Raw genomic sequence first — 25,013 nt, forward strand, 5'->3', positions numbered from 1 at the left:
CAGGGTGTACCCTTTTCCCGCATACTAAATGTTTGCACTTTTGGTGACTTGACCTACATTGCATACCATATGAACTTGACCATAGCGCATGCTTTATGCCCTTCATGGGAGGTGATCTGGGGTGAGATTCTGATGGTATTGCCTGCAGTAAGATTTGAGTTTGATTTCCAATTAAATAGAAAAAGGGATTTTCTTGTCTGGATCCTCTCATGTGTAAAAAAAAATAAAGGCAGCTTTCACAAGCCCCATGTTATGAAATAGGTGCAAACCTTATATCGGCGGAAAGAGGGGATTGAGCTGCAGCCACTACAAGAAACGGTAAGTCTCTAGTATAAACATACCGGGAGCTACTCAATATTCAAAATGATGTCACTTTGTGACGCACGGGTGACTATCAGGCTATTATCAGGTTATTATCAGGTTATTAAAGCAGGACGGTGGTTAAGTCCTGCTCCTATATCCTATGTGACCATAGTACCTCAATCATACACCTTTTCTATGTTTGTATACCGTCTGTCTTTCTGTGCCAGAACTGAAGCCACATCCGCATTCAGGGAAAAGCACACAGTTCACAGAACCCCTCACCATACAGTCCCCCTCACCTTCAAACCAACTGAGCTTGTTTAATAGTTCTCTCCTTATCGTCAAGGGTTCACACTGTAGAACCCCCACGCCCCCAGTCCAACCAACTCTTTCGCCTCTTCTGGTGTTCAACAGAATCTTGGAAAAGAGAAAAGGTCATTGCCTTGATCCGAATATATATATTTCATATATTTCAAACATTAATGTCACTAGACTTTAAACTAACTATTATTTACCTAAGTAGCAAGAGATTTCCATCGTTTAGCATTTTCTTCACCTCACACGAGTTGACCTCAGCAGTGCCTCCTGGCTGTTGTAACATGACACAGTTGGTTCTTGTCTGCGGGGCGACTCATCCAACCCCTCTGACTCATAGAACGCAGAGATGCTGAAAATAATAATTTCATAAATATTCAGGTGACATTTTTGCAGTCTTTAAACTGAATCTGACATTATGAGGTATCTTGTGATATGTCTTGCAGTGCTGTTACTGCCCATCCACCCACCATCCAGGTGGGTTCTGTAATCCGTCAGGTCAGGCCCAGGGCTCTGCTACAAGGTAGGGAGGGCCAGGCGTCTCCCCCGGCCCTACTCTTTCATCTGAACAGATCTTCCCCTGTCCTGCTCCTCGAAGAGCTCCTCTCTGTCTTCCAGGAAGTATATTCCTGAACTCCCATTGGTGCTCACGTACTGTGGTGTGACATCACTCAGGTGCCAAACAACGTTTCAATGGGAGGCAGAATTCCTTGGAAGATATCAAAATGGGAAGGGAAGGAATGAGAAGTACATGCAGTTTGATGTTAGCCTCTGCATAAAAAGACAACTTCGTTAGGTGTGAAAGATGAAAATGTGTCTTACAAAAAGGTAACATTTAAATGAATTAAAGCTATGCTGACATTACTTTGTGAAAGGAAAAACTGTAAATTGGATTATGTTGTCCGGATAGCAGGTTAGTGTTTTTCATCATGGATGTTGTTCTGGAGGCACAGCCACAAAGTCATAAAATCTGATTTTAAACCTAACCACACTGTTAACCCTAATGCCTAACCCTAACCACACTGTTAACCCTAATGCCTAACCTTGACCACACTGTTAACTCTAATGCCTAACCCTAAATTAAGACTAAAAAGCTAGTCTTAATTTTCATGAATAAAACCAATTTCTACTTTGCAGCTTGCCTATCTAAGAGAAAATCGCTCTGTTCTTCCTCCAGGACAAGACTCATGGCAATAAACATCAACCTGCATCCGAATGTATATGGGTTTACCTGGAGCAGGACGGCACAGAGACAACCGGACTTCAGGAGGAGAGCCTCTCAGCAGCGTGACCACCCTCTACATGCCAGAGAGACAACCGTCACTCACTGTCACATCCACAATTACGGACTGAGAAATGGCCATAATAATGTATAGTAAGCCTTATAAGCCTATAAGATAATGAGTGGTGATACAGAAATATTGAACAGATCAATCACACGGAGTGAAACAAAAACCCTCTCTCTCACACTAACATTTCCACAATATCTCTGTCTTCCAACGCTCCCACCCACCCCCATATACAGCATGCCAATTCACACCTGGAGCTACGGTTGAACAATCGTATTACGTCACACCAGTCTGCGTCTATATTTACCTGGTAGGACAATCCCTTCAGCGGTTCTCCATTGACTGCCAGGATGACGTCTCCCTCCTGGATCTGCCCACTCTCTTCCGCTGGCTGGCCAGGGAAAAGCTTCTTGATCCGGACAAGACCACTGCCCGAGTCTCCTTTCAAGGACTCGAGCTCAGGGACCAGGAAGCTGAAGCCCAAGCCATTCAGCCTCTTATTCAAGGTCACCTCCAAAGTGTTCCCTGTAGGGTGGAGGGGTTAGGGGATTGAAGTGTGTCAGAGTTCACCTTGGGAGGCTTGGACCGTGGATCCAGACTGGGTAGCTGTCAAAGGTAACACTCTCTCTCACAAAAGCCTAATAGACCTACTGTATTCACTCACACTATACTGATAAGATGGTTTAGTTGCCTGTCAGTGGGTGTGCTTGCTTGTTTTTACACCATCTGCTGGTCATATTTCTCCTGTTCGGCTGGCTGATTTCTAATCCCTTCTTCAGTCAGGGACAATGCTTCTGAGCTCAGTCCCTCGAAGCGCCAGTGTTCCCCTTACACTAAAGTTCCCTTGTCGATGATATACTATCCCTTACCGTCAGACACAAAGCTGTAGTCCTTGGGCTTGACCAAGAAGGGGGTGATGACAGCAGGACAGCTGTTGTTCCTCTTCTGGGTGATGTCCCGGTGGGAACTCTGAGGGGAGAGGTGGCACCCTGTGTCTGGGCTCAGAGACACCCAGGGCAGGCTGTTCATGTTCTCCCTCTCCAGGACCAGGGTCACCACCTTGGACAGGAAACGGTTACATAAAGACAAACAACAGTTAATGCTTCTCATTAGTCTGTACCTTTCAGAAACTAGTTTTAAAACTACTCTCTTAGAAAAAAAGCTTCCAAAACAGTTCTCCGGCTGTCCCCATAGGAGAACCATTTTTGATTCCTGTTAAAACCCTTTTAGGGTCCAGGTAGAACCATCTGTGGAAATAGTTCTAGATGGAACCCAAAAGGGTTCTTCAAAGGGTTCTCTTATGAGATCAGCCAAAGAACCCTTTTAGGTTCTAGATAGCACCTTTTGTTCTAAGAGTGTACTGTATATAAACAGGTATATTCACATTGCACAAGATAAACAGCACATAATCAGAACACATGTTAACATGTCAGTGTTTGTTTGCACTCAGTTTTGTACACAGTTCGGTTAAAGGCCAACGCAGAGGCAAAACGATGATGGTGTTGCCTTGCTCTGGTGTTACAGCTGAGATATTGATGTTCCTTTACCTTTCCTGTTTTTGCCAGACATTCCACAGCCTGCTGATATGTGAACCCTTGAAACCTGATTCCATCAACTTTCAGCAGTCTGTCACCTGTTAGATGCAAGCACACACAAAATCTCACTCATCTAAATTCAATTTGTGCAGCAATAATCCAGTATAATGTTCTTCTAAATGTCATTATTATTCCAGGTGCTTTACTGTAACAGAGTAGCGCTTGTTCAGCATTATACTGTACCTGACTGAATGCGGCCATCTTGCTCAGCAGCCCCTCCACAGACTAGGCTTTTGATGTAGATACCTCCATGACGCAGGCCTGTGTTCACACCACTCTGACAAATCAGAAACACAAGGTTATTATCCAACAACATGACAGTCTCGGTTGAAACGTAAGTTTATCAATATACTGTACACCATCAATAACATTTGCATGTCTGACTAATTGCTGAAGTGGCTTAATATGACAATGTACCATAAAGGGTTAATTCCCCATATTTTTTTCATGCTAATATAATTGCTAAGTCCCTACTCTCTGGGCTCTACTTTAACAAACCGAACGCCATGGTAAATCTTAGCTCTGGCAGTAGAGCTACAGTTTCAGGGTGTAGGGAATATTTGTGCTATTTTCACTGCGGGAATTATGAGCGCAATAGCTGGCGGTGCCGCAAAAGGACAGGGTTTTGATGAATAAATAAATTATAGGTGTGACTTGGTCAATCTCTGGCCAATCGACGAGGGCTTGGTCAATCACTGGCCAATCGACGTGTTTCATGGGTTAATACTGCATGCTGTTGTCTCATGTTCTGTAGGTTATTGAAGGTCTTTGAGTTGTCATCAACAGTAATTCGGGCTGGGGGCACGGAATATTCTCTTCCCGGTTCATTGTGGATCGATACAGTTTATTAAATAGCATAGGCTACAGTAATGAGTAATAGTAATAATAATAATAATAAATGCAATGTTTGCTCAATATGTTCGGAGCATAGACAGTCAACATTGTTGCAATTGGACTTAACGAGTATAGGCCTTTACGCGGTGCACTTTCCCCTGAAATAAAACATCCTAGGCTACCGTAAATTGTATTACACGTGTTGAGCACGTTCTCAATAAGCCAGACACCGTTGATAGGGCCTTAAATGACTTAAATAAGTTTGGAGCAGCCCGTCTTCGGTAAGACAAGAGGCGCTCTTTGAAAATGGAGTTTGAAATAAAGTTTGCACGGCAGGTTGGCTTATGTGAACGGTGAATACTGCAAAAGCCTCACAAGTAGACCACTTAGAAACCTTGTATGGATAGGGTACTTGACTAATGCATTGCCAGGATCAGGAAGACAGCAGACACATTGCTGTTGAACCAGTTTTTGTTCGAGTAGGGTAAGTGTAGCTTAAAGGGCTTTTATAAAAAATGAAATGGAAAAACAAGCAATTGTTACAGGAAAATAACTGAAATGTTTCTAAATACGAGTGTGACCGGATCATCTCATGTCTAGTTCCATGATGGGCATATACAGTAGGATACAGGGAGGCTTATTTAAGCAACAAAAAAAACAGCAGGTTAAAATAACGTACAAACTAACCCTAACCCCACATAGTACAAATAAAAAACATTTTAATAACGCTTTGGTGATTTAAGAATGACTGTATGTGGTCTCACGAGTCAAACCCTTTATAATCGTCTTTCCTACTTGGCAAATGCATTAGGCAGGACAAAAGAAAATTGTCTTCATTGAGAGGAGGGGAGGTTATGATTGGTTTTTCAATCAGATGAAACTAAATGGGAGGTTTACGGGCACAAAAAGCACATCTCTCTTGTTCCATTTGCATTTTGGCAGTGGGCGTCACGGCTGGATAAGCTGCGTTTCCGCTGTCCAAATCCATGCCAAAACCAACCGCGTTACCGGTAAGATCAGCTTTGGTTGGTCTTAAATATCCCCACCAACGCTGCCTGAAATTGGCACTTTGGGTCACGTTTTTAAGGACACACCCCGCCCACCTCTGCGCAAGCGAGCTCATATAAGACATGTAAATGACCAATTCTTGCCATACGGTTTGAAAACAGAAGAGCGCCGGTTTTAATAGGGCGTGAGTTTGACAATTGCGAAAATAGAGCCCTCAGGCTGCTAGGTGAGAGGGATGTATCAAGATTAAAAGGAATATAGTATGTTTATACAATCTTACAATCTATCGCTCTGTCTCTCACACATAGGTCTCTCACACATAGGGGGTAAACAAATAGAATGTCTGCCAACAGACACACCAGGAGTGTGATGTGGGATGCTTTCATCCCTGATCCACCTTCACATCATCCGAATCCCTGTGAGAATTAACAGGCATTTTAATGACGTCTCGGAAGGCTGTTACTGCTCCCTTTCTCTCTGCCTCTCTCGATCTTTCGCTCCCTTGCTCCCTCTCCTTCCCTCCCTCCCTCTCACCCGCTTGCTCACTCTCTCTCTCGTAGCCTACTGTACTGTCCAGTAAGCAGGCAGGCTCCAAGCTGCAGGCTCTAGTGGGTCCAGCTCCAGCTCCTCCCTCTCCAAGGTGATTAACCCCAGGGGTCTAAAGGATTACTACCCAGAGACACAGAAGCAGCTGACTTCCTGACTAGACTAATTTGTCCATCCCAGACTTAAGTACAGTAGGTCCATCTCCCTATAGTACCACTGACCAGTAAAATAAACCCCTTCCGTACAATGGTGTGAGATCACTGATCTCAGATCAGATGTTAAGGAAAAAATGGGAGCTTGTCTGGCCCTCTCTTGGGGTATTGGGTGGGAAATGTTCTCTCTGGCCGGAGTGTGAGGTTATATCATGTGTATAACAGTCATTTCTAGCGCTGTCCTAGGGAGTTAGACATGAAATAGTTCACTTACAGCGATACTGATCCCTAAACCTACTCCAGCTTTCTTCTTCAGCTCCACAGAGATCTCACCACCCCTGAAGCAGTTTGTGGAAGGAGATCTGGAGCGGCAGTCCTGGATAATTAATAGGGAATAAGAGTTCATGATGAGATTAAGATGGATGATACAATTCACAACAAAGGCACGATTGTATTGTATTTGTTTCTATTCGTTGATTTAATTGACATTATGTAGAGTTGATTGCTAATGTTTGTTGTCTTGTTTGTGTACAAAATGAATACAATTGTTCCCCAATATTAGCACATGTAGAGTATTGTCCTTAACATGGAGGAGATGATGGTCAGTAGCCATTGGTTACCTGAGCGTTGAGGATGCGTACATCAGGGAGTTGCAATCTACTGCCAGTCTTTGGGGTCAACATGACAGACACGATCTCATCCAGGTCGTCCTCCCCAGAGCGCATGTTAGTCCTCAAAGTGGTCTGGGACTCGTAGGTCTTCAATAGCGGAGATCTCACGTTGTTGGGTGTCGAGGAAACTGTAAAGAAACATCAACAAAAACACACCAAAAAAATCCACATTGTAATAAAAGTTGAAATGTGGAATTATCAACTAATAACGAAAGCCTAGCCATGTATGTAGTGAAGATCCAGAGAGGACGAAAAAGTAAATTCCCATTTGGAGCTCTAACTAAAACATCTAGCTGAAAAGCCAGTCGACTTAAAATATAGTTTATCACGGAAAGTAAATGAGCCTGAACAGAGCAGAGATACAGTGCCTTGCGAAAGTATTCGGCCCCCTTGAACTGTACGACCTTTTGCCACATTTCAGACTTCAAACATAAAGATATAAAACTGTATTTTTTTGTGAAGAATCAACAACAAGTGGGACACAATCATGAAGTGGAACGACATTTATTGGATATTTCAAACTTTTTTAACAAATCAAAAACTGAAAAATTGGGCGTGCAAAATTATTCATCCCCTTAAGTTAATACTTTGTAGCGTCACCTTTTGCTGCGATTACAGCTGTAAGTCGCTTGGGGTATGTCTCTATCAGTTTTGCACATCGAGAGACTGACATTTTTTCCCATTCCTCCTTGCTTGGAGAGCATTTGTGAACAGCAGTTTTCAGTTCTTTCCACAGATTCTTGATTGGATTCAGGTCTGGACTTTGACTTGGCCATTCTAACACCTGGATATGTTTATTTTTGAACCATTCCATTGTAGATTTTGCTTTATGTTTTGGATCATTGTCTTGTTGGAAGACAAATCTCCGTCCCAGTCTCAGGTTTTTTGCAGACTCCATCAGGTTTTCTTCCAGAATGGTCCTGTATTTGGCTCCATCCATCTTCCCATCAATTTTAACCATCTTCCCTGTCCCTGCTGAAGAAAAGCAGGCCCAAACCATGATGCTGCCACCACCATGTTTGACAGTGGGGATGGTGTGTTCAGGGTGATGAGCTGTGTTGCTTTTACGCCAAACATAACGTCTTGCATTGTTGCCAAAAAGTTCAATTTTGGTTTCATCTGACCAGAGCACCTTCTTCCACATGTTTGGTGTGTCTCCCAGGTGGCTTGTGGCAAACTTTAAACAACACTTTTTATGGATATCTTTAAGAAATGGCTTTCTTGCCACTCTTCCATAAAGGCCAGATTTGTGCAATATACGACTGATTGTTGTCCTATGGACAGAATCTCCCACCTCAGCTGTAGATCTCTGCAGTTCATCCAGAGTGATCATGGGCCTCTTGGCTGCATCTCTGATCAGTCTTCTCCTTGTATGAGCTGAAAGTTTAGAGGGACGGCCAGGTCTTGGTAGATTTGCAGTGGTCTGATACTCCTTCCATTTCAATATTATCGCTTGCACAGTGCTCCTTGGGATGTTTATTGCTTGGGAAATCTTTTTGTATCCAAATCCGGCTTTAAACTTCTTCACAACAGTATCTCGGACCTGCCTGGTGTGTTCCTTGTTCTTCATGATGCTCTCTGCGCTTTTAACGGACCTCTGAGACTATCACAGTGCAGGTGCATTTATACGGAGACTTGATTACACACAGGTGGATTGTATTTATCATCATTAGTCATTTAGGTCAACATTGGATCATTCAAAGATCCTCACTGAACTTCTGGAGAGAGTTTGCTGCACTGAAAGTAAAGGGGCTGAATAATTTTGCACGCCCAATTTTTCAGTTTTTGATTTGTTAAAAAAGTTTGAAATATCCAATAAATGTCGTTCCACGTCATGATTGTGTCCCACTTGTTGTTGATTCTTCACACAAAAAATACAGTTTTATATCTTTATGTTTGAAGCCTGAAATGTGGCAAAAGGTCGCAAAGTTCAAGGGGGCCGGATACTTTCGCAAGGCACTGTATATAGGACCTGTCAAAAGTTCGGACACTCCAACTCATTCCAGGGTTTTTCTTTATTTTTACTATTTTGTAGAATAATAGTGAAGATATCACAACGATGAAATAACACATATGGAATCATGTAGTAACCAAAAAAAAGTGTAAACAAATCAAAATATTTTATATATTTCAGAATCTTCAAAGTAGCCACCCTTTGCCTTGATGACAGCTTTGCACGCTCTTGGCATTCTCTGGTACTGACTGGTACTGTATATACGCACTTCCAGTACCTTTGGGCTGGGTCACGATGAGTGTGACCTCCTGTGGGCTGTTCTGCATGACCTCTGCAGCCTCACTGAAGGTCATGCCCTCCAGACTGGTGTGGTTCAGAGAGATCAGACGCCCACCTGAGGGAGAACATCACCACAACATTTCATATAAATAATCATTTTGTTGGTATCCACCTAGTCCTGGTCTTAGAATCAACAGTTACCCATAGCCCCTATCCAATTCCTTCAGATCTGTAAAGACCATAGAAATAGGGGATACGAAAATAGACTGGGAGTTGCATCTAAACTCAGCAAAAAAAGAAGCGTCACCTTTTCAGGACCCTGTCTTTCAAAAATAATTTGTAAAAACCCAAATACCTTCACAGATCTTCATTGTAAAGGGTTTCAACACTGTTTCCCATGCTTGTTCAATGAACCGTAAACAATTAATGAACATGCACCTGTGGAACGGAAGTTAAGACACTAACAGCTTACAGACGGTAGGCAATTAAGGTCACAGTTATGAAAACGTAGGACACTAAAGAGGCCTTTCTACTGACTCTGAAAAACACCAAAAGAAAGATGCTCAGGGTCCCTGCTCATCTGCGTGAACGTGCCTTAGGCATGCTGCAAGGAGGCATGAGGACTGCAGATGTGGCCAGGGCAATAAATTGCAATGTCCGTACTGTGAGACGCCTAAGACAGCGCTACAGAGAGAAAGGACGGACAGCTGATCGTCCTTGCAGTGGCAGACCACGTGTAACAACACCTGCACAGGATCGGTACATCTGAACATCACACCTGTGGGAGAGGTACAGGATGGCAACAACAACTGCCCGAGTTACACCAGGAACGTACAATCCCTCCATCAGTGCTCAGACTGTTCGCAATAGGCTGAGCGAGGCTGGACTGAGGGCTTATAGGCCTGTAGTAAGGCAGGTCCTCACCAGACATCACCGGCAACAACGTCACCTATGGGCAAACCCATCGTTGCTGAACCAGACAGGACTGGCAAAAAGTGCTCTTCACTGACGAGTCGCGGTCTTGTCTCGCCAGGGGTGATGGTCTGATTTGCGTTTATCGTCAAAGCGTTACAACGAGGCCTGGACTCTGGAGCGGGATCGATTTGGAGGTGGAGGGTCTGTCATGGTCTGGGGCGGTGTGTCACAGCATCATTGGAATGAGCTTGCTGTCATTGCTGGCAATGTGCGTTACAGGGAAGACATCCTCCTCCCTCATGTGGTACCCTTCCTGCAGGCTCATCCTGACATGAGCCTCCAGCATGACAATGCCACGAGTCATACTGCTCGTTCTGGGTGTGATTTCCTGCAAGACAGGAATGTCAGTGTTCTGCCATGGCCAGCGAAGAGCCCAGAACTCAATCCCATTGAGCACGCCTGGGACCTGTTGGATCGGAGGGTGAGGGCTAGGGCCATTCCCCCCAGAAATGTCCGGGAACTTGCAGGTACCTTGGTGGAAGAGTGGGGTAACATCTCACAGCAAGAACTGGCAAATCTGGTGCAGTCCATGAGGAGGAGATGCACTGCAGTACTTAATGCAGCTGGTGGCCACACCAGACACTGACTGTTACTTTTGATTTTGACCCCCCCTTTGTTCAGGGACACATTATTCCATTTATTTTGTCTATGGAACTTGTTCAGATGTCTCAGTTGTTGAATCTTGTTATGATCATACAAATATTTACACTTGTTAAGTTTGCTGAAAATAAACGTAGTTGACAGTGAGGACGTTTCTTTTATTGCTGATTTTACATTCAGTAAAAACAGTTCCAAAGGGGTTATTTGGCTTTCCCCATAGGAAAACCCTTTTTGGTTTCAGGTAAAACCCTTTAGGGTTCCATGTAGAACCCCCTGTAGAAAGGGTTCTACCTGGAACCAAAAGGGTTCTACCTGCCACCAAAAAGGGTTCTTCAAATGGTTCTCCTATGGGGACAGCCGAAGAACACTTTAAGGTTCTAGATGGCACCATTTTTTTCCTAAGAGTGTAGATAGGGCCCTAGTCATGACTAATTAACCGGCAGTGTCAAGAGAAAAAGCTCACATGAGAACTTAAAAATAAACCTGGCATGCAAAGCTATTGTTCACCAATGTGCCCAGGCGTCATAATCCGGTGTGAGCTTTGTGGAGACGAGCCCAGAAATAAAACCTAGTCACCTACCTGGTCTGATGCGGCCATCTTTATCCGCTGGTCCTCCCCGCACGATGGATGCTATGAAGACACCCAGGTCATACTTCCCCACCGTGTCTTCTCCAACTATCACAACACCTGAATAGATAAAAGTACTTCTCCATTTTAGTTCTATTCTACAACAAGTCCATTAATGGATACATGACTAAATGTTGTAAGCAATGAACTTACCGACGCCGAGCTTCGGGTCTTTCTTTAGGCACACACAAATGACTTCTCTCTCTGGTATGACTCTCTTCATTTGGGCAAAAACATCTGTTGACAGAAATACCGCAGCTACCTTTTAACACATTACTGTACATTGACCGCAGCACCTCATAAGAAACCCGTATGCCATCTCTGTGGATGATACTGACAGGCTACTACAACGGTTGCGAGGATGTCTACCGCACGCACGGTGCTCGGATTTGGAACGCTTCCAGAATGTGAACACTTGATCCTGTACCTGATTACCCAGTGTTAAGAGGTTAATTTTCTTAGGAGCTGATCATCTATCCATACCTCTGCCTGCTAAGGACATGGGGTTGACCTCTGACCCACACTTCCCAGACCCACGAGACAGGGCTGGAGACAGGTTCCCAGGCAATGGCCTCCTTCTGCTGAAAATTATACAGGGAGAAATGACTTACAACATGCAGGGAAATAGAAATACTTACAACGTGCAAGAAATTAAATGCAAAGGAATGTACAGTAGTGTACATGGACAGAGACAATACAGGGAAGGATACTTTACCCACTGGGCACAAACTGGTTGAATCAACATTGTTTCCATGTCGTTTCAACAAAATAATTCAATGTGATGACGTTAAATCAACGTGGGAAACCAAGTGAATTTGCATAAAGTCATCAACATAAAGGGATTTTGTCATTTTCTTCACCCAAATTTGAACCTAAATCCAGTGACATGGTGACATTCGTTGATTTCACGTTGAAGTCACGTTAGTTGACAAGTCAACCAAATGTAATTCAAAAATAGATGTTGAACTGGCGCCTGTGCCCAGCGGGTATGCTCTCCATCACTCCTACCCCTGCTCGTGGAGGACACGCTGCTGTTTGATCCGCGCCTCGATCTTGGCGGCGATGTCATCACACAGTTTGGTCATGGAGCCGTCCTGCGGTGTGGTCAGACCGCTGTCTGTCAGTACGGTCTCAGAGTTCCTGTTCATCCGGCTGTTCTGTGCCTGACACACTGCCGCATATTGCACTATGTTGTCCTCTGGAAAGAAAAAAAGGGCTCTTTCGTTCAAATCAAGGTTGGTCAAAGGTGGCTATAATGAAATCAAGATAGATGTAGATCCAATAACTGTGCTATAATCCAATGATCCAGAAGTTTCTCTGTTTGGCCTGTCAATAAGCCCACGTGGTACATTAGCGAGATATATAGCTTATTAGCTATATACTGTATATGACTGAAGGGTCTGGCAAAAAATGATTCACCAAGAACAGGACACAAACTGTATAGAATCAGAACAAGCTGTCACTGGGACACTATTTACAGGAATGTAGAAGTGGTTATGGTTTGGGCCAGGAGTTTTTTCTTGACCACGTGACTTTACCAATTATGATGTCATCATAAAATGTTCTGACCTGAGGCCAGACTGTGTCCGAGCTGGCGAGAGTTCATCTCATTGTGAAACTTGTGCTGGGCAGAGCAGAGGTTGCACAGGTACGTGGCGGTCTTGGATCTCTCGGTGACAAAGGTGTGCTTTCTCGCGCTCCCTCTGCTCTCGATGACAAATTTCCGGCACTGTGGTGGGACAGAGAGCGAGGAGGGGTTAAGGTATTTACAGACATAACAATCCAACAAAACAACCGCTACAAAATTCACTGACTAAACAAACACTTTATAGTCAACTATATTCACTTTCAATATTCCTCAGTTTCCTTTATTAAAATCAATCTCCGGGAATAAAAAAAGAAAACACTTTTACTGCTGAAAACTAATATCCCAAGTATAAACACAGTAAATACACACACTAAAAGGGTCAAAAAAATACATTGAGCATAATAGTGCATTTTAAACACAACTGCAAACTTCAAAGAGTTGGTCTGATGGAAATCCGTTATGTCATCGGCCTCCCTCCTTGCTTGAAGAACAATAGAGAAGCAACAGAGAACAAAAGGGTAAAGCCCAGAGGGGTTCGATCCCGGGCTGTGTCGCAGCCGGCCACGACCGGGAGACCCATGAAGCGGACCACAACTGGCCCAGCTTCGTCCGGGTTAGGGGAGGGGTTTCCTTGTTTCTTTGCCGGGATGTCCTTGTCCCATCGCGCTCTAGCGACTCCTGTGGCAAGCCGGGCGCATGCACACTGACACGGTCGCCAGTTGTACGGTGGGTTAAGAGAGCAGTGTGTCAAGAACCAGTGTGGCTTGGCAGGGTCGTGTTTCGGAGGACGCACGGCTCTCGACCTTCGCTTCTCCCAAGTCCGTACTGGAGTTGCAGCAACGGGACAAGACTGTAACTACCATTTGGATATCACGAAATTGGGGAGAAAAAGGGGGTAAAATAATATATTTTAATAAAAGAGGGGTAAAAAAGAAAGGAAAGGCTTCCCCACTTGTGCCATGTCATGAGGATACCTGGACCACCTATTGAGATGTGCCTTTTGTTAAGTAAATCAGGATTAACACCCGATTTTCTTTTTTGAGATGAAAAGGAGATTGGAGTGCCACTTTAAAATGTTAAAAACTGAGTTATGCATTATCTAAAGCATAATACTCACAGAGGAGGAGATACTGTTTGTTTCCCACCAGTGGAATGTCTGACTCGTGGAGCGAGAGCTATCTTTAACCTCATACACTATGACTCCTCTGGCACACACTCCGAGGATCAACTCTCCGATGACTGGCTTCTTCTCGCGCCCCACGCGATAGAACAGAACACCGTACTCAGGAAGCTGCTGGGTGGCCTGGGGAGGAAGTTAGATGTTAGAACTAGGTCGTCACTAGCTTCCACAGCCACAAAGTCATAAATGTCTCTTTATTACATTTTATTTTAACCCTAACTACACTCCTAACCTTATGCCCAACCCTAACCTTAAATTAAGACCAAGAAGCACATTTTGTTTTCATGATTTTTTATGATATTTGACTTTGTGGCTGTGGAATCTAGTGGAAACCGGGAACTGCCGATGTGCAAGTTTACCACACGGGCTAAGAATACAAGCCAAACATTTATGTAATATACTATATTACCATTTGTTCACCATTAATCCACTGTGCCACAGCCTTTTGGTGTAATGATTCAAATATCAGTCCACTGAGTATGAAACTAATAACATGAATATAACGATATAAAACGTAGAACTCTATGAAGAGTTTTCATTGGTTCATGTTACCTTGAGGAACTCAAGCTCGGACTCGTCGGTACTCATCGTGGAGTTGTTGGCATGTAACCGTAGCAACTCCTCCTTTAGGTAAGGCAGGGCTCTTTTCTCCATGACGCTCTTGGCAATGTACTGGTCTGGTCGATAGTAGTTCCTCCCATAAACCTTTAGAAAAGATCAGACAAAGTTAGTCATCACTCAACTATAACATTTCCAGAGCTAATATTACAAAATACTAACAAGGCAATTGATACTTAAATATGCAGATCAATCCGCCTAGACCTTGACCAATCATGTGACAAATGTGCGATACAGCATATCAAAGATACTTCATGACCATATAACTAAAATAAAAAGTAGCAAACACCTCAGGCATGCAGTCTCCATACTCTGCTTGGAGAGCCAAGGCACCCAGATATAGGCCTGTCTCTTCATGGCAGGACAACCTGTCCTCCAGTATATCTTTCCTCAGCTGTAGGTAGTACTGGTGACGAGTCAGTTTGTGCCTGCCAAAAAAAACAGAATATGCTTACATAGAGAAATCGGTGGACCATGTTGCCTGACCTCTATGGATTCTATAGGTCGTCCTTCAATACGACACAGTGTGAATATAGGAGGATGTGTCGTACTGTACTTACAAAAGTAGAGCGATGTCGTGGACGAAGAATTTGACCCTGAAGAAAAGGACAAACGTGGACGTAGGCACTTTCTTCCAACTATGGGGGGCAACCTTGGATATCTTTGTGTCATTGTCCAGGAAGAAAAACTCATTATCTAAAAACCGAGACAAGATGAAAAAGAGTGACATGTTTAACACATCAACCATGTAAAGACTTTTTCAGAACTGTAGTTAAACAACAACAAATCAGCAGGTAGCGGACAAGAGCCATTCAAAACAAAAACACTAGTGAACCTGGTCAATTACCATCAATGTAAGCAAGGCCGAAGTAGAAGTGTTCAATCAGGTTGGAGTGGGCAACAATCATATCAAAGACATCCCCTCCTCCTGACTTGACGTCACACTTGACCAGGATGCTCTGTCCGTTTGGCATGACCACACTCAGCTCCCTCATAGTGGAGTGAGACTTCCCTTTCTTTGACTGGATTGGCAGACAGAAAGATAGTGATTAATAGATAGACAGGCTGGTGATAGTTGGGATGATGTAAAAAAAAAAGCATTTGATGATGGAGTTCTTGATGATGAAAAGTCATAATTACAACAATGGATCCGGGCAGCTCCAAGACAACCAGTGGCTCATCTAACATTCGAAAAAACTCTGGACCCACATCCTGCACATAAAAAAAGAGGGAAACGTTAAGAACTACACTATGTGACAAAAAGTATGTGGACACCTGCTCGTCGAACATCTCATTCCAAAATCATGGGCATTAATATGGAGTTGGTCCCCCAATTGCTGCTATAACAGCCTCCACTCTTCTGGGTAGGCTTTCCACTAGATGTTGGAACATTGCTGTGGGGACTTGCTTCCATTCAGCCACAAAAGCATTAGTGAGGTCGGGCACTGATGTTGGGCGATTAGGCCTGGCTCGCATATGGTGTTCGATGGGGTTGAGGCCAGGGCTCTGTACAGAACAGTCAAGTTCTTCCACACCAATCTCAACAAACCATTTCTGTATGGACCTTGCTTTGTGCACAGGGGCATTGTCATGCTGAAACAGGAAATTACTTTCCCCAAACTGTTGCCACAAGACATTTCCCCAAACTGTTGCTCCTAGACGTTTCCACTTCACAATAACAGCACTTACAGATGACCAGGGCAGTTCTAGCAGGGCAGAAATTTGACAAACCGACTTGTTGGAAAGGTGGCATCCTATGATGGTGCCACATTGAAAGTCACTGAGCTCTTCAGTAAGGCCATTCTACTGCCAATGTTTGTCTATGGAAATTGCATGGCGGCGTGCTCGATTTTATACACCTGTCAGCAACAGGTGTGGCTGAAATAGCCGAATCCACAATTGTATACACATATATATATACATACACACACACACACACACACACACACACACACACACACACACACACACACACACACACACACACACACACACACACACACACACACACACACACACACATATATACACACACTGTATATATGTACTATATCTTCTGGTATTTCAACCCAAAATGTCACATGACTCTCTATGATATCATACCTTGGCTTTCTTTTCATTAAGACTGACAGTGGACTCGTTCAGATACACATATGGTATAGGTCTGATGCTGCCTCGGCGAAAGCCATCCAGGTAAGAACTACAGGGGTTACGGAATTGATAGCTGCAGTAACTCTCTCTGTGACGTAGCCCCTGGGCAATTCTGTAAGAAAAAAAGAATACATGGATTCTTTAATTTATTGTCCACAGACTGTTGGGTGAACTATCCCTTAAAAAAAACACATTTGTAAAGCTGATACTTTGTGTATTACGGTCAAAATGAGCCTTTGTTGTTTGAAAGGCGCCGGCTAGGTTCTTACCCTCTGCTGAGCTCGACTTGGAATGTTGAGTTGCTTCTGTTTCTCAGCGCCCAGGTAGAGTTATGGTACGAGGCACTTCCTGAGAAACTGTGAATCCTCTCTCTGACCATCTGACTCCGGTCAGTAAGTTGAGGACCATTCTCAGCCATAGACACATGATTGACCTAGAAAACCAAATAAAATTGCAGCTACTGAATTAGAAAAGTTGCACTGACCTATCCTTAAAAATAACCATATGTCACAAACCCAGCTTCAGAGCTACAGACATACAGAGCTAAAAGCTCAAGTTAATGACTTCATGTCTCCCCCACCGCTTCAACGGACGCTTTATTTAATTAGGCAAGTCAGTTAAGAACAAATTATTATTTACAATGACGGCCTACACCGGCCAAACCCGGACGATGCTGGGCCAATTGTGCGCCGCCCTATGTGTAGGCCTATACCAAACTGGGCAAGACCGATCTCAATTTCAGCGTATCGATAACAAAGGGACAAAATGAAGAGATAATGACTCACGTATGACTGCCAAATGTATACCTGTAGACCAGGGTTTTGCATACACAACAGCCAGGTAGGTACAGTGATACCTATACTGACTAGAGGTGCATTTCATAAACCAAAGGGAATGTGGGTGAACTCACAGAGTCCCTAAACACATCTTCTACTAGCTGTTTGATGAGCTTCTCTGGTGGGGGCAGTTGAGCAGTCTTGATGTGCTGGTCACAGGTCTCCAGCACAGTCACGAGATCCGCTCGTCTCTGGACCGTGTCCTCACACATGCTCAGCAACAGGTTGTTCAGTTTGCCACTCAGCTGAATGGGCTGGTTTTGAGGTAGTTGATAATCAACGGACCAGTAGAGGGTCATTCCTAGGGAATATACAACCATCTGAAAAAAAAACAACACACAAAAATGAGTAAAATCCTTCCAGAGGAAATCATGTAAAACCAAAAGCCAAGAACCAAAACAGTGGGGAGATGTCATGCCAATAACCATAGGAGTTTTCCAGACAGCACAGACAGATCTGGAACTACGCTAGTAGTGATATACAATTACATCATTTTTTTTTAAATGTGTAAAAAAAATGTTAGCAGACTTCGAGATTCTACTTGTATTTTATATAGCGCTTTTCATTACATCTATTATTATTATGATTACTCTAAGAGCAGGATTTATTGATGACCTTTTCTGAGGCTGTCCTGTTGGAGGCAGCATGTCCAGCCTGTACCTCTGGAGCAGTGAAGGAGCCCAGGTCCCCAGACCGGGCACAGCTTTTAAAAGCAAGGTTCCCACTGGCTGACAGTAACATAGAGCCGGGGCTCAGTACACTGCACATGTTACCAGGACCTGACAACAAGACAAAAGACATACTATTAACTTGCATGTCTGCATGGCTATAGGAATAACTCACTCCAAAAGGGTACGTTTGTCAGATGTTAGAAGTAGAGCACGATATGATATGGTGGTGCCTATCTTTCCCATTCATTTCGGGTTTGAGGCCTATTTCTTCTAATGCATAAAGAGGCATGTAACAACAGAAGTCATGGGATATTAGACCACTTTTGAGGTCTGCAAACATGGGACAAATGTTTAATGGGCCATGAGCAATCCCTTTAAGACCTAAAGATCCTTTTAGTAACTGCCAGTGGGTATTTTCATGGGTCAGCAATGGGATATAAATGTGCCCAGGTACCTTTGTGGGAGATGTCCGTTAAGGCCTCGGCGGTGCCCAAAAGCAGACGCCACACCTCATCCTCCTCCAGAGGTGACCCCCGGGCCTCCAGCACCTCTGCCAGGGTCACGAACGTGCCCATCCTGGGGGACACAGCCATGAGTAGATACAGTCATATATTATATAAGGGGGGGGGAGGGGGGGATATTTGTTGTTATTTAAGTTCAAACGCTGTACTAGCGAACTTTATTCCTAGTTATATGTACAGTATCTACCTCAATTACCTCGTACCCCTTCACATTGACTAGGTACCGATACCCTGCATATAGCCAAGTGCTCGTTAGTCGTTGTGTATTTATTATTACGTGTTTTACTTCTCTATTATAGACTCTATTCTATTTTTCTCTGCATCGTTGGGAAAAGGCCTGTAAGTAAACATTTCACTGTTAGTCCACACCTGCTGTTTACAAAGCATGTGACTAATTCAATCTGATGTTATTTGATGAGCAATATATGTTTCATCATAGTCTAAGTGAAAAAATAAGCGAAGCTGATATTTGGATTACAATTAAACTGTTGAATGTAAGAAACTTAATCATTTCCAGAATAATTTTGGAGTTTTAAAACGGGTCCACACAACCGTACTGTCTTATCGCATAAATCATTATCTCAAACTGATCCTTTTCGCTGAGAATATAGAGATATTAGGATAAATATCTAGAGTACAATGAGTAAGGCCAATGCTTGGTCTAATGGAAGGCAATAGAGACACACCCCCTCCCCCCTCTGTTTCTTTCTCCCTCTTCCTCACACACGCACACCAGGCTTTCACACATTCAAACTGAGCTTTCAGTTGGCAAATACCGGTAATTGGCTTTCACAGAGCCTGGAGGATTTGCTCTAATGTCTCTGCTCTCTCTGTGCCTTTGATTTTTTCCCCCCTCTCGTCACCAAGGTGACGGTGAAGCGTTGAGATGAGAAGTGACAGTGCTGAGGTTCTCTGACATATTAAATGAGTTTACCTCGTGTGATTTCACTAAACAGCGATGGCATTTTAGAATTAGGGTCGTTCCACAAGAAATTGGGACAAAAAAAAAAAAAACATTACTAAATGTAATACATGAAAAAGTATTTTGTAGCAAGGAGGTTGGAACAACCCATTAGGTATTATGTTTTTGTGTGCATATAAAACCTTATTTTAGAGGGATGCTGGTTTACTTTTCTTTAAATTAAACCTCAAAGTTGTGGAGTTATACACTGACTGAGTGATGAATGGAACAACAAGGTGGTATCCCATTTCACTCTAAAATCATACGTTAATTACTAAAAATATAAACTAAATCAAATGATGACACAGAACTATAATAAAATTAATGTCAGCGATGTAATTGATTGTGTAGCATCTCTGGTTCCTGCAGGTGGAAACGTCTCCGAAAAGATATACTCTAGGGAGTTAATTATGCTGGGTTCGTCATTACAGTTAAACAATATATTGTGTAGCCTTGTTGGTGTTTTGAATCGGGGATAACTGTGGGTAGATGGGTATTCATACTGTATGAATACTCAACTCAAATTAAATAAGTAATCTTCATACCAATACTCAGAGTTAGCTGAGACCTAAAACGCTCTGTACCAACATTTGATCAAGGATTGATCTGGGCCAACAAAGACTGTCCGGAGACACCAGGTTTAGTGGGAGATCTAATTGCTACAAAGCCATTGTATCTGCTCTACAGGAACACAGTAGTTCCTATTGTTTTTCAACCTGGGTGCAGTTGAACAGGACAGCATTTACAAGCCGAGACTAAGCATTCGCCATCTTATTTCATGACGACATTACTTTCAAAGTAGTCCTATAAAATAGCGTTTCTCATAAACAACGGCAAACTGAAGATTAATTTTATCCCAAAATAAGTAGGTAGGCAATCACTCAACTGTAACTCACACAAGGTTGTGTTTTCTGACAGAAGAGAGTAAGCACTACTGCTGCAATAGCAGGTATCAGTAAAATGGCAATACTGTATCTTAGATTAGAAGGCTGGTATAAAGGACATCAACAAAGTGAGATGTATTGATGGGTACGCCCACTACCTAAATACCACGTTCTCAATTGGTTTACACTGAAAAGAAACAAATATAGGTCTATTTTTGCAACAGGACAGTTTGTACAAAAATATATAAATAATTTAAATATAAAAGGCATGATAACTGGCTATATTAATGCTGTCGTTACATTTAAAACATATTTACTAACTCTTATCCTGGCAAAATATCAAAATCACTTGCCCAATAATTAAATTGATGTGCTAAAACTATCGCTGACGATAAACTCTTGATCATGCCTACCAGGTTATTGTCTAGAAACTGTCGATGGAATATGTTGTAATTAAACTGTAAATACCTAATGACAAGATCAGGCCACAATTACCTCCCGATGACATACCGGCATTCATTCACTTACTCATTGTTCGTGTTCCCGGGACTTTTAGACATTCATAGAATATCACATTTGTGTTGAATAGATGTAGGTCTATATTTTTGTGCAATTCTATCCAATTAAACCCAGAACTTTACCTAATTTCATTCAATATATGAAGACGTCCCTCTTCAGAAAACCTCCAGCTCGAATGTAATCTTCTCAAGCATCACACGGCATTCCACCTGTGGCTGTACTCTTCATTCGCTACTTTTTCTAGCCTATCAGGCGATTTTTCATCTATCCATAATTCCATCACAATATAGCGTGGAAATAAGTAATTTTCTCCATTGAATATAATGTTCTGTACACAAACGTAGCGATGTATCGATACTGGGTTTTCGGTCAATTTGGACTATTTTTAGACTCCAGGTATAAGAACTCAATTGGATTACGCAGGAGCTGTTTGACAAGCAGCAAGTTAGTGGTCAACCAATCGGTGTGGGAAAGAACATTTAGCTAATCTTTCAATAGTCAAGTGATACACGTATTGTTCTGCTCAATTCTACTAATCCAACCCGTGTTAATAATATATATATATATATATATATTTTTTCGACTATAATGTGTGATTGTTGTTTGGCTAAAGTCACCAACACTCTCTTTCTCTTGCTATCTCTTTACTTTCTTACGTTCTCTCTCTCTCTCTCTCTCTCTCTCTCCCACACTCTCTCCCTCTCTCTCTCTCTCTCTCTCTCTCTCTCTCACACACTCACTCTCTCTCTCTCTTTCTCTCTCTCTCTCTCTCTCTCTCTTTCTCTCTCTCTCTCTCTCTCTCTTTCTCTCTCTCTCTCTCTCTCTCTCTCTCTCTCTCTCTCTCTCTCTCTCTCTCTCACACCATTTCCATTCAAAATCCTAACGCTAAACCAACACCTAACTCCTGACCCTAGTTATAACCCTAACCCTAATTGTAAACCTAGAAGAATGGCGCTGAAGGGAATAGTACTGCCATTAGTTGGGGCGAAGGACATACTACTCATCCAGGAGGCGTTATAGAGGCCAGTGTGTGGGATACCAGAAGAGACTAGGTTGGCGAGTGGATAAACCGCATTTCCCTTCTGTTCAATTGGCGAATGTTTGTTTACCAATTTTTCTTACTTTTTAACTGCATTGTTGGGAAAGGGCTCTTAAGTAAGCATTTCACAATGCAGTCTACAGCTGTTGTGTCGGAGCATGTGAAAAATAAATTGTATTCAATTTGATTTGAACCCTGAACCTAACCCCTAAACCTAAAATAGCTTAGGCCCACGAGAACAAATGCACAGTTAAAAAGTGAGAATAATTAGCTGGGAGAATTTTCCTTGTTTTGCTATCCTTGTGGGGACTTTTGGGGATATCCGGTACCCAATCTCAATTCAATTCCTGGGGCTCTGTTTGTGTTTGTGAACATAGCCCCAAGACCAGGTTGCTTAGGGGACTTCCTTTTAGGTGGTTGTAGAATTTAACATCTCTTTTCTGGTAATTAGTGGGTATCAGCCTTATTCTGCTCTGCTTGCATTATTTTATGTTTTACGATGTACACAGAGGAGGTTTTTGCAGAATTCTGCATGCAGAGTCTCAATTTGGTGTTTGTCCCATTTTGTGAATTCTTGGTTGGTGAGCGGATCCCAGACCTCACAACCAAAAAGGGCAATGGGTTCTATTACTGATTCAAGTACTTTTAGATACAAAGATGACTTTTGAGTAGTAAGACATGTACAGTTGAAGTCGGAAGTTTACATACACCTAGGTTGGAGTCATTAAAACTCGTTTTTCAACCATTCCACACATTTCTTGCTAACAAACTATAGTTTTGGCAAGTCGGTTAGGACATCTACTTTGTGCATGACACAAGTAATTTTTCCAACAATTGTTTACAGACAGATTATTTCACTTAAAATTCACTGTATCACAATTCCAATGGGTCAGAAGTTTACATACACTAAGTTGACTGTGCCTTTAAATAGCTTGGAAAAATCCAGAAAATTATGTCATGGCTTTAGAAGCTTCTGATAGGCTAATTAACATCACTTGAGTCAATTGGAGGTGTACCTGTGGATGTATTTCAAGGCCTACCTTCAAACTCAGTGCCTCTTTGCTTAACATAATGGGAAAATGTAAAGAAATCAGCCAAGACCTCAGAAAAAAATTGTAGACCTCCATAAGTCTGGTTCATCCTTGGGAGCATTTTCCAAACGCCTGAAGGTACCACGGTCATCTGCAAGTATAAACACCACGGGACCACTCAGCCATCATACCGCTCAGGAAGGAGATGCATTCTGTCTCCTAGAGATGAACGTACTATGATGCGAAAAGTGCAAATCAATCCCAGAGCAACAGCAAAGGACCTTGTGAAGATGCTGGAGGAAACCAGTACAAAGTATCTATATCCACATTAAAAATGAGTCCTATATCGACATAACCTGAAAGGCCACTCTGCAAGGAAGAAGCCCCTGCTCCAAAACTGCCATAAAAAAACAGACTACGGTTTGCAACTGCACATGGGGACAAAGATCATAATTTCTGGAGAAATGAAACAAAATAGGACTGTTTGGCCATAATAACCATCGTTATAGAGGAAAAAGGGGGAGGCTTGCAAGCCAAAGTACACCATCCCAATCGTGAAGCACGAGGGTGGCAGCATCATGTTGTGGGGGTGCTTTGCTGCAGGAGGGACTGGTGCACTTCACAAAATAAGTGGCATCATGAGGAAGGAAAATCATTTGGATATATTGAAGCAGCATCTTAAGACATCAGTAAGGAAGTTGAAGCTTGGTCACAAATGGGTCTTCCAAATGGACAATGACTCCAAGCATACTTACAAAGTTGTGGCAAAATGGTTTAGGGACAACAAAGTCAAGGTATTGGAGTGGCCATCACAAAGCCCTGACCTCATCCTATAGAAAATGTGTGGGCAGAACAGAAAAAGCGTGTGTGAGCAAGAAGGCCTACAAACCTGACTCAGTTACAGCAGCTCTGTCAGGAGGAATGGGACAATATTCACCCAACTTATTGTGGGAAGCTTGTGGAAGTTAATCAATTTAAAGGCAATGCCAACCAAATACAAATTGAGTGAATATGTAAACTTCTGACCCACTGGGAATGTGATGAATTCTCTCTACTATTATTCTGATATTTCACATTCTTAAAATAAAATGGTGATCCTAACTGACCTAAGACAGGCAATTTTTACTAGGATTAAATGTCAGGAATTGTGAAAAACTGAGTTTAAATGTATTTGGCTAAGGTGTATGTAAACTTCTGACTGCAACTTTATAAAAGCAACATATATCATTAATAAGAAAGGGCTAGAAGCATTTTATATGGTGAGCTACCAAGTGACTAGAACAGGCAAGCCACATACTATTGTGGAGGACTTGATTCTTCCGGCTACCGCAGATATGGCTGGGACAATGCTGGGGGAAAAGGCCAACAAAAACTATACAGACAATGCCTTCAAACAACACTGTTTTACGACTCATCAGTGAAATGGCAGGAGATGTTTTGAAACAATTACTGTTTCGCATACAAGCCAGTGAATTCTATGCGTTACAGCTGGATGAGTTAACAGACTTGGCGGGCCTGGCACAGCTCCTGATATATGTCCATTATATTTATGGGGGGTCAATTCAGGAAGACAAATGAATTCAAGCTTACTGACAATGTAAAGTGTGATTATAGCGAAGCACTTGAGTGAGCTGGGTGCACAATTACGCCAGTACTTTCCTGAAATAGACGACACAAACAACTGGATTTGTTATCCCTTTCATGCCCTGCTTCCAGTCCACTTACCGATATCTGAACAAGAGAGCCTCATCGAAATTGCAACAAGTGGTTCTGTGAAAATTGAATTTAATCAGAAGCCACTGCCAGATTTCTGGGTAGGGCTGCGCTCAGAATATCCTGCCAGCTGTGTCACTAGAGATTCTGGG

The 25,013-nt window shown here is 42.8% G+C and overlaps 1 protein-coding gene across 1 annotated transcript; it reads right to left on the minus strand.

Annotated features, from left to right (window-relative positions):
* Nucleotides 1–1,090: 1,090 nt before the first annotated feature.
* On the minus strand, nucleotides 1,091–18,768 carry LOC110492840 (tyrosine-protein phosphatase non-receptor type 13-like). The gene is given in 25 exon segments (XM_036945874.1): nucleotides 1,091–1,327; nucleotides 1,850–1,916; nucleotides 2,215–2,432; nucleotides 2,777–2,966; nucleotides 3,455–3,540; nucleotides 3,686–3,779; nucleotides 6,317–6,418; nucleotides 6,663–6,841; nucleotides 8,945–9,061; nucleotides 11,102–11,209; nucleotides 11,303–11,386; nucleotides 11,633–11,730; nucleotides 12,158–12,347; nucleotides 12,719–12,878; nucleotides 13,855–14,040; nucleotides 14,470–14,622; nucleotides 14,825–14,963; nucleotides 15,096–15,231; nucleotides 15,383–15,557; nucleotides 15,676–15,747; nucleotides 16,639–16,798; nucleotides 16,941–17,119; nucleotides 17,597–17,842; nucleotides 18,138–18,301; nucleotides 18,648–18,768. Coding segments are annotated over 25 exon segments (3,462 nt in total). The 3' UTR covers nucleotides 1,091–1,289.
* Between the last annotated feature and the right edge of the window lie 6,245 nt (nucleotides 18,769–25,013).

The sequence above is a fragment of the Oncorhynchus mykiss genome, chromosome 16 (assembly GCF_013265735.2).
Source record: "Oncorhynchus mykiss isolate Arlee chromosome 16, USDA_OmykA_1.1, whole genome shotgun sequence".
Classification (NCBI taxonomy): Eukaryota; Metazoa; Chordata; class Actinopteri; order Salmoniformes; family Salmonidae; genus Oncorhynchus; species Oncorhynchus mykiss.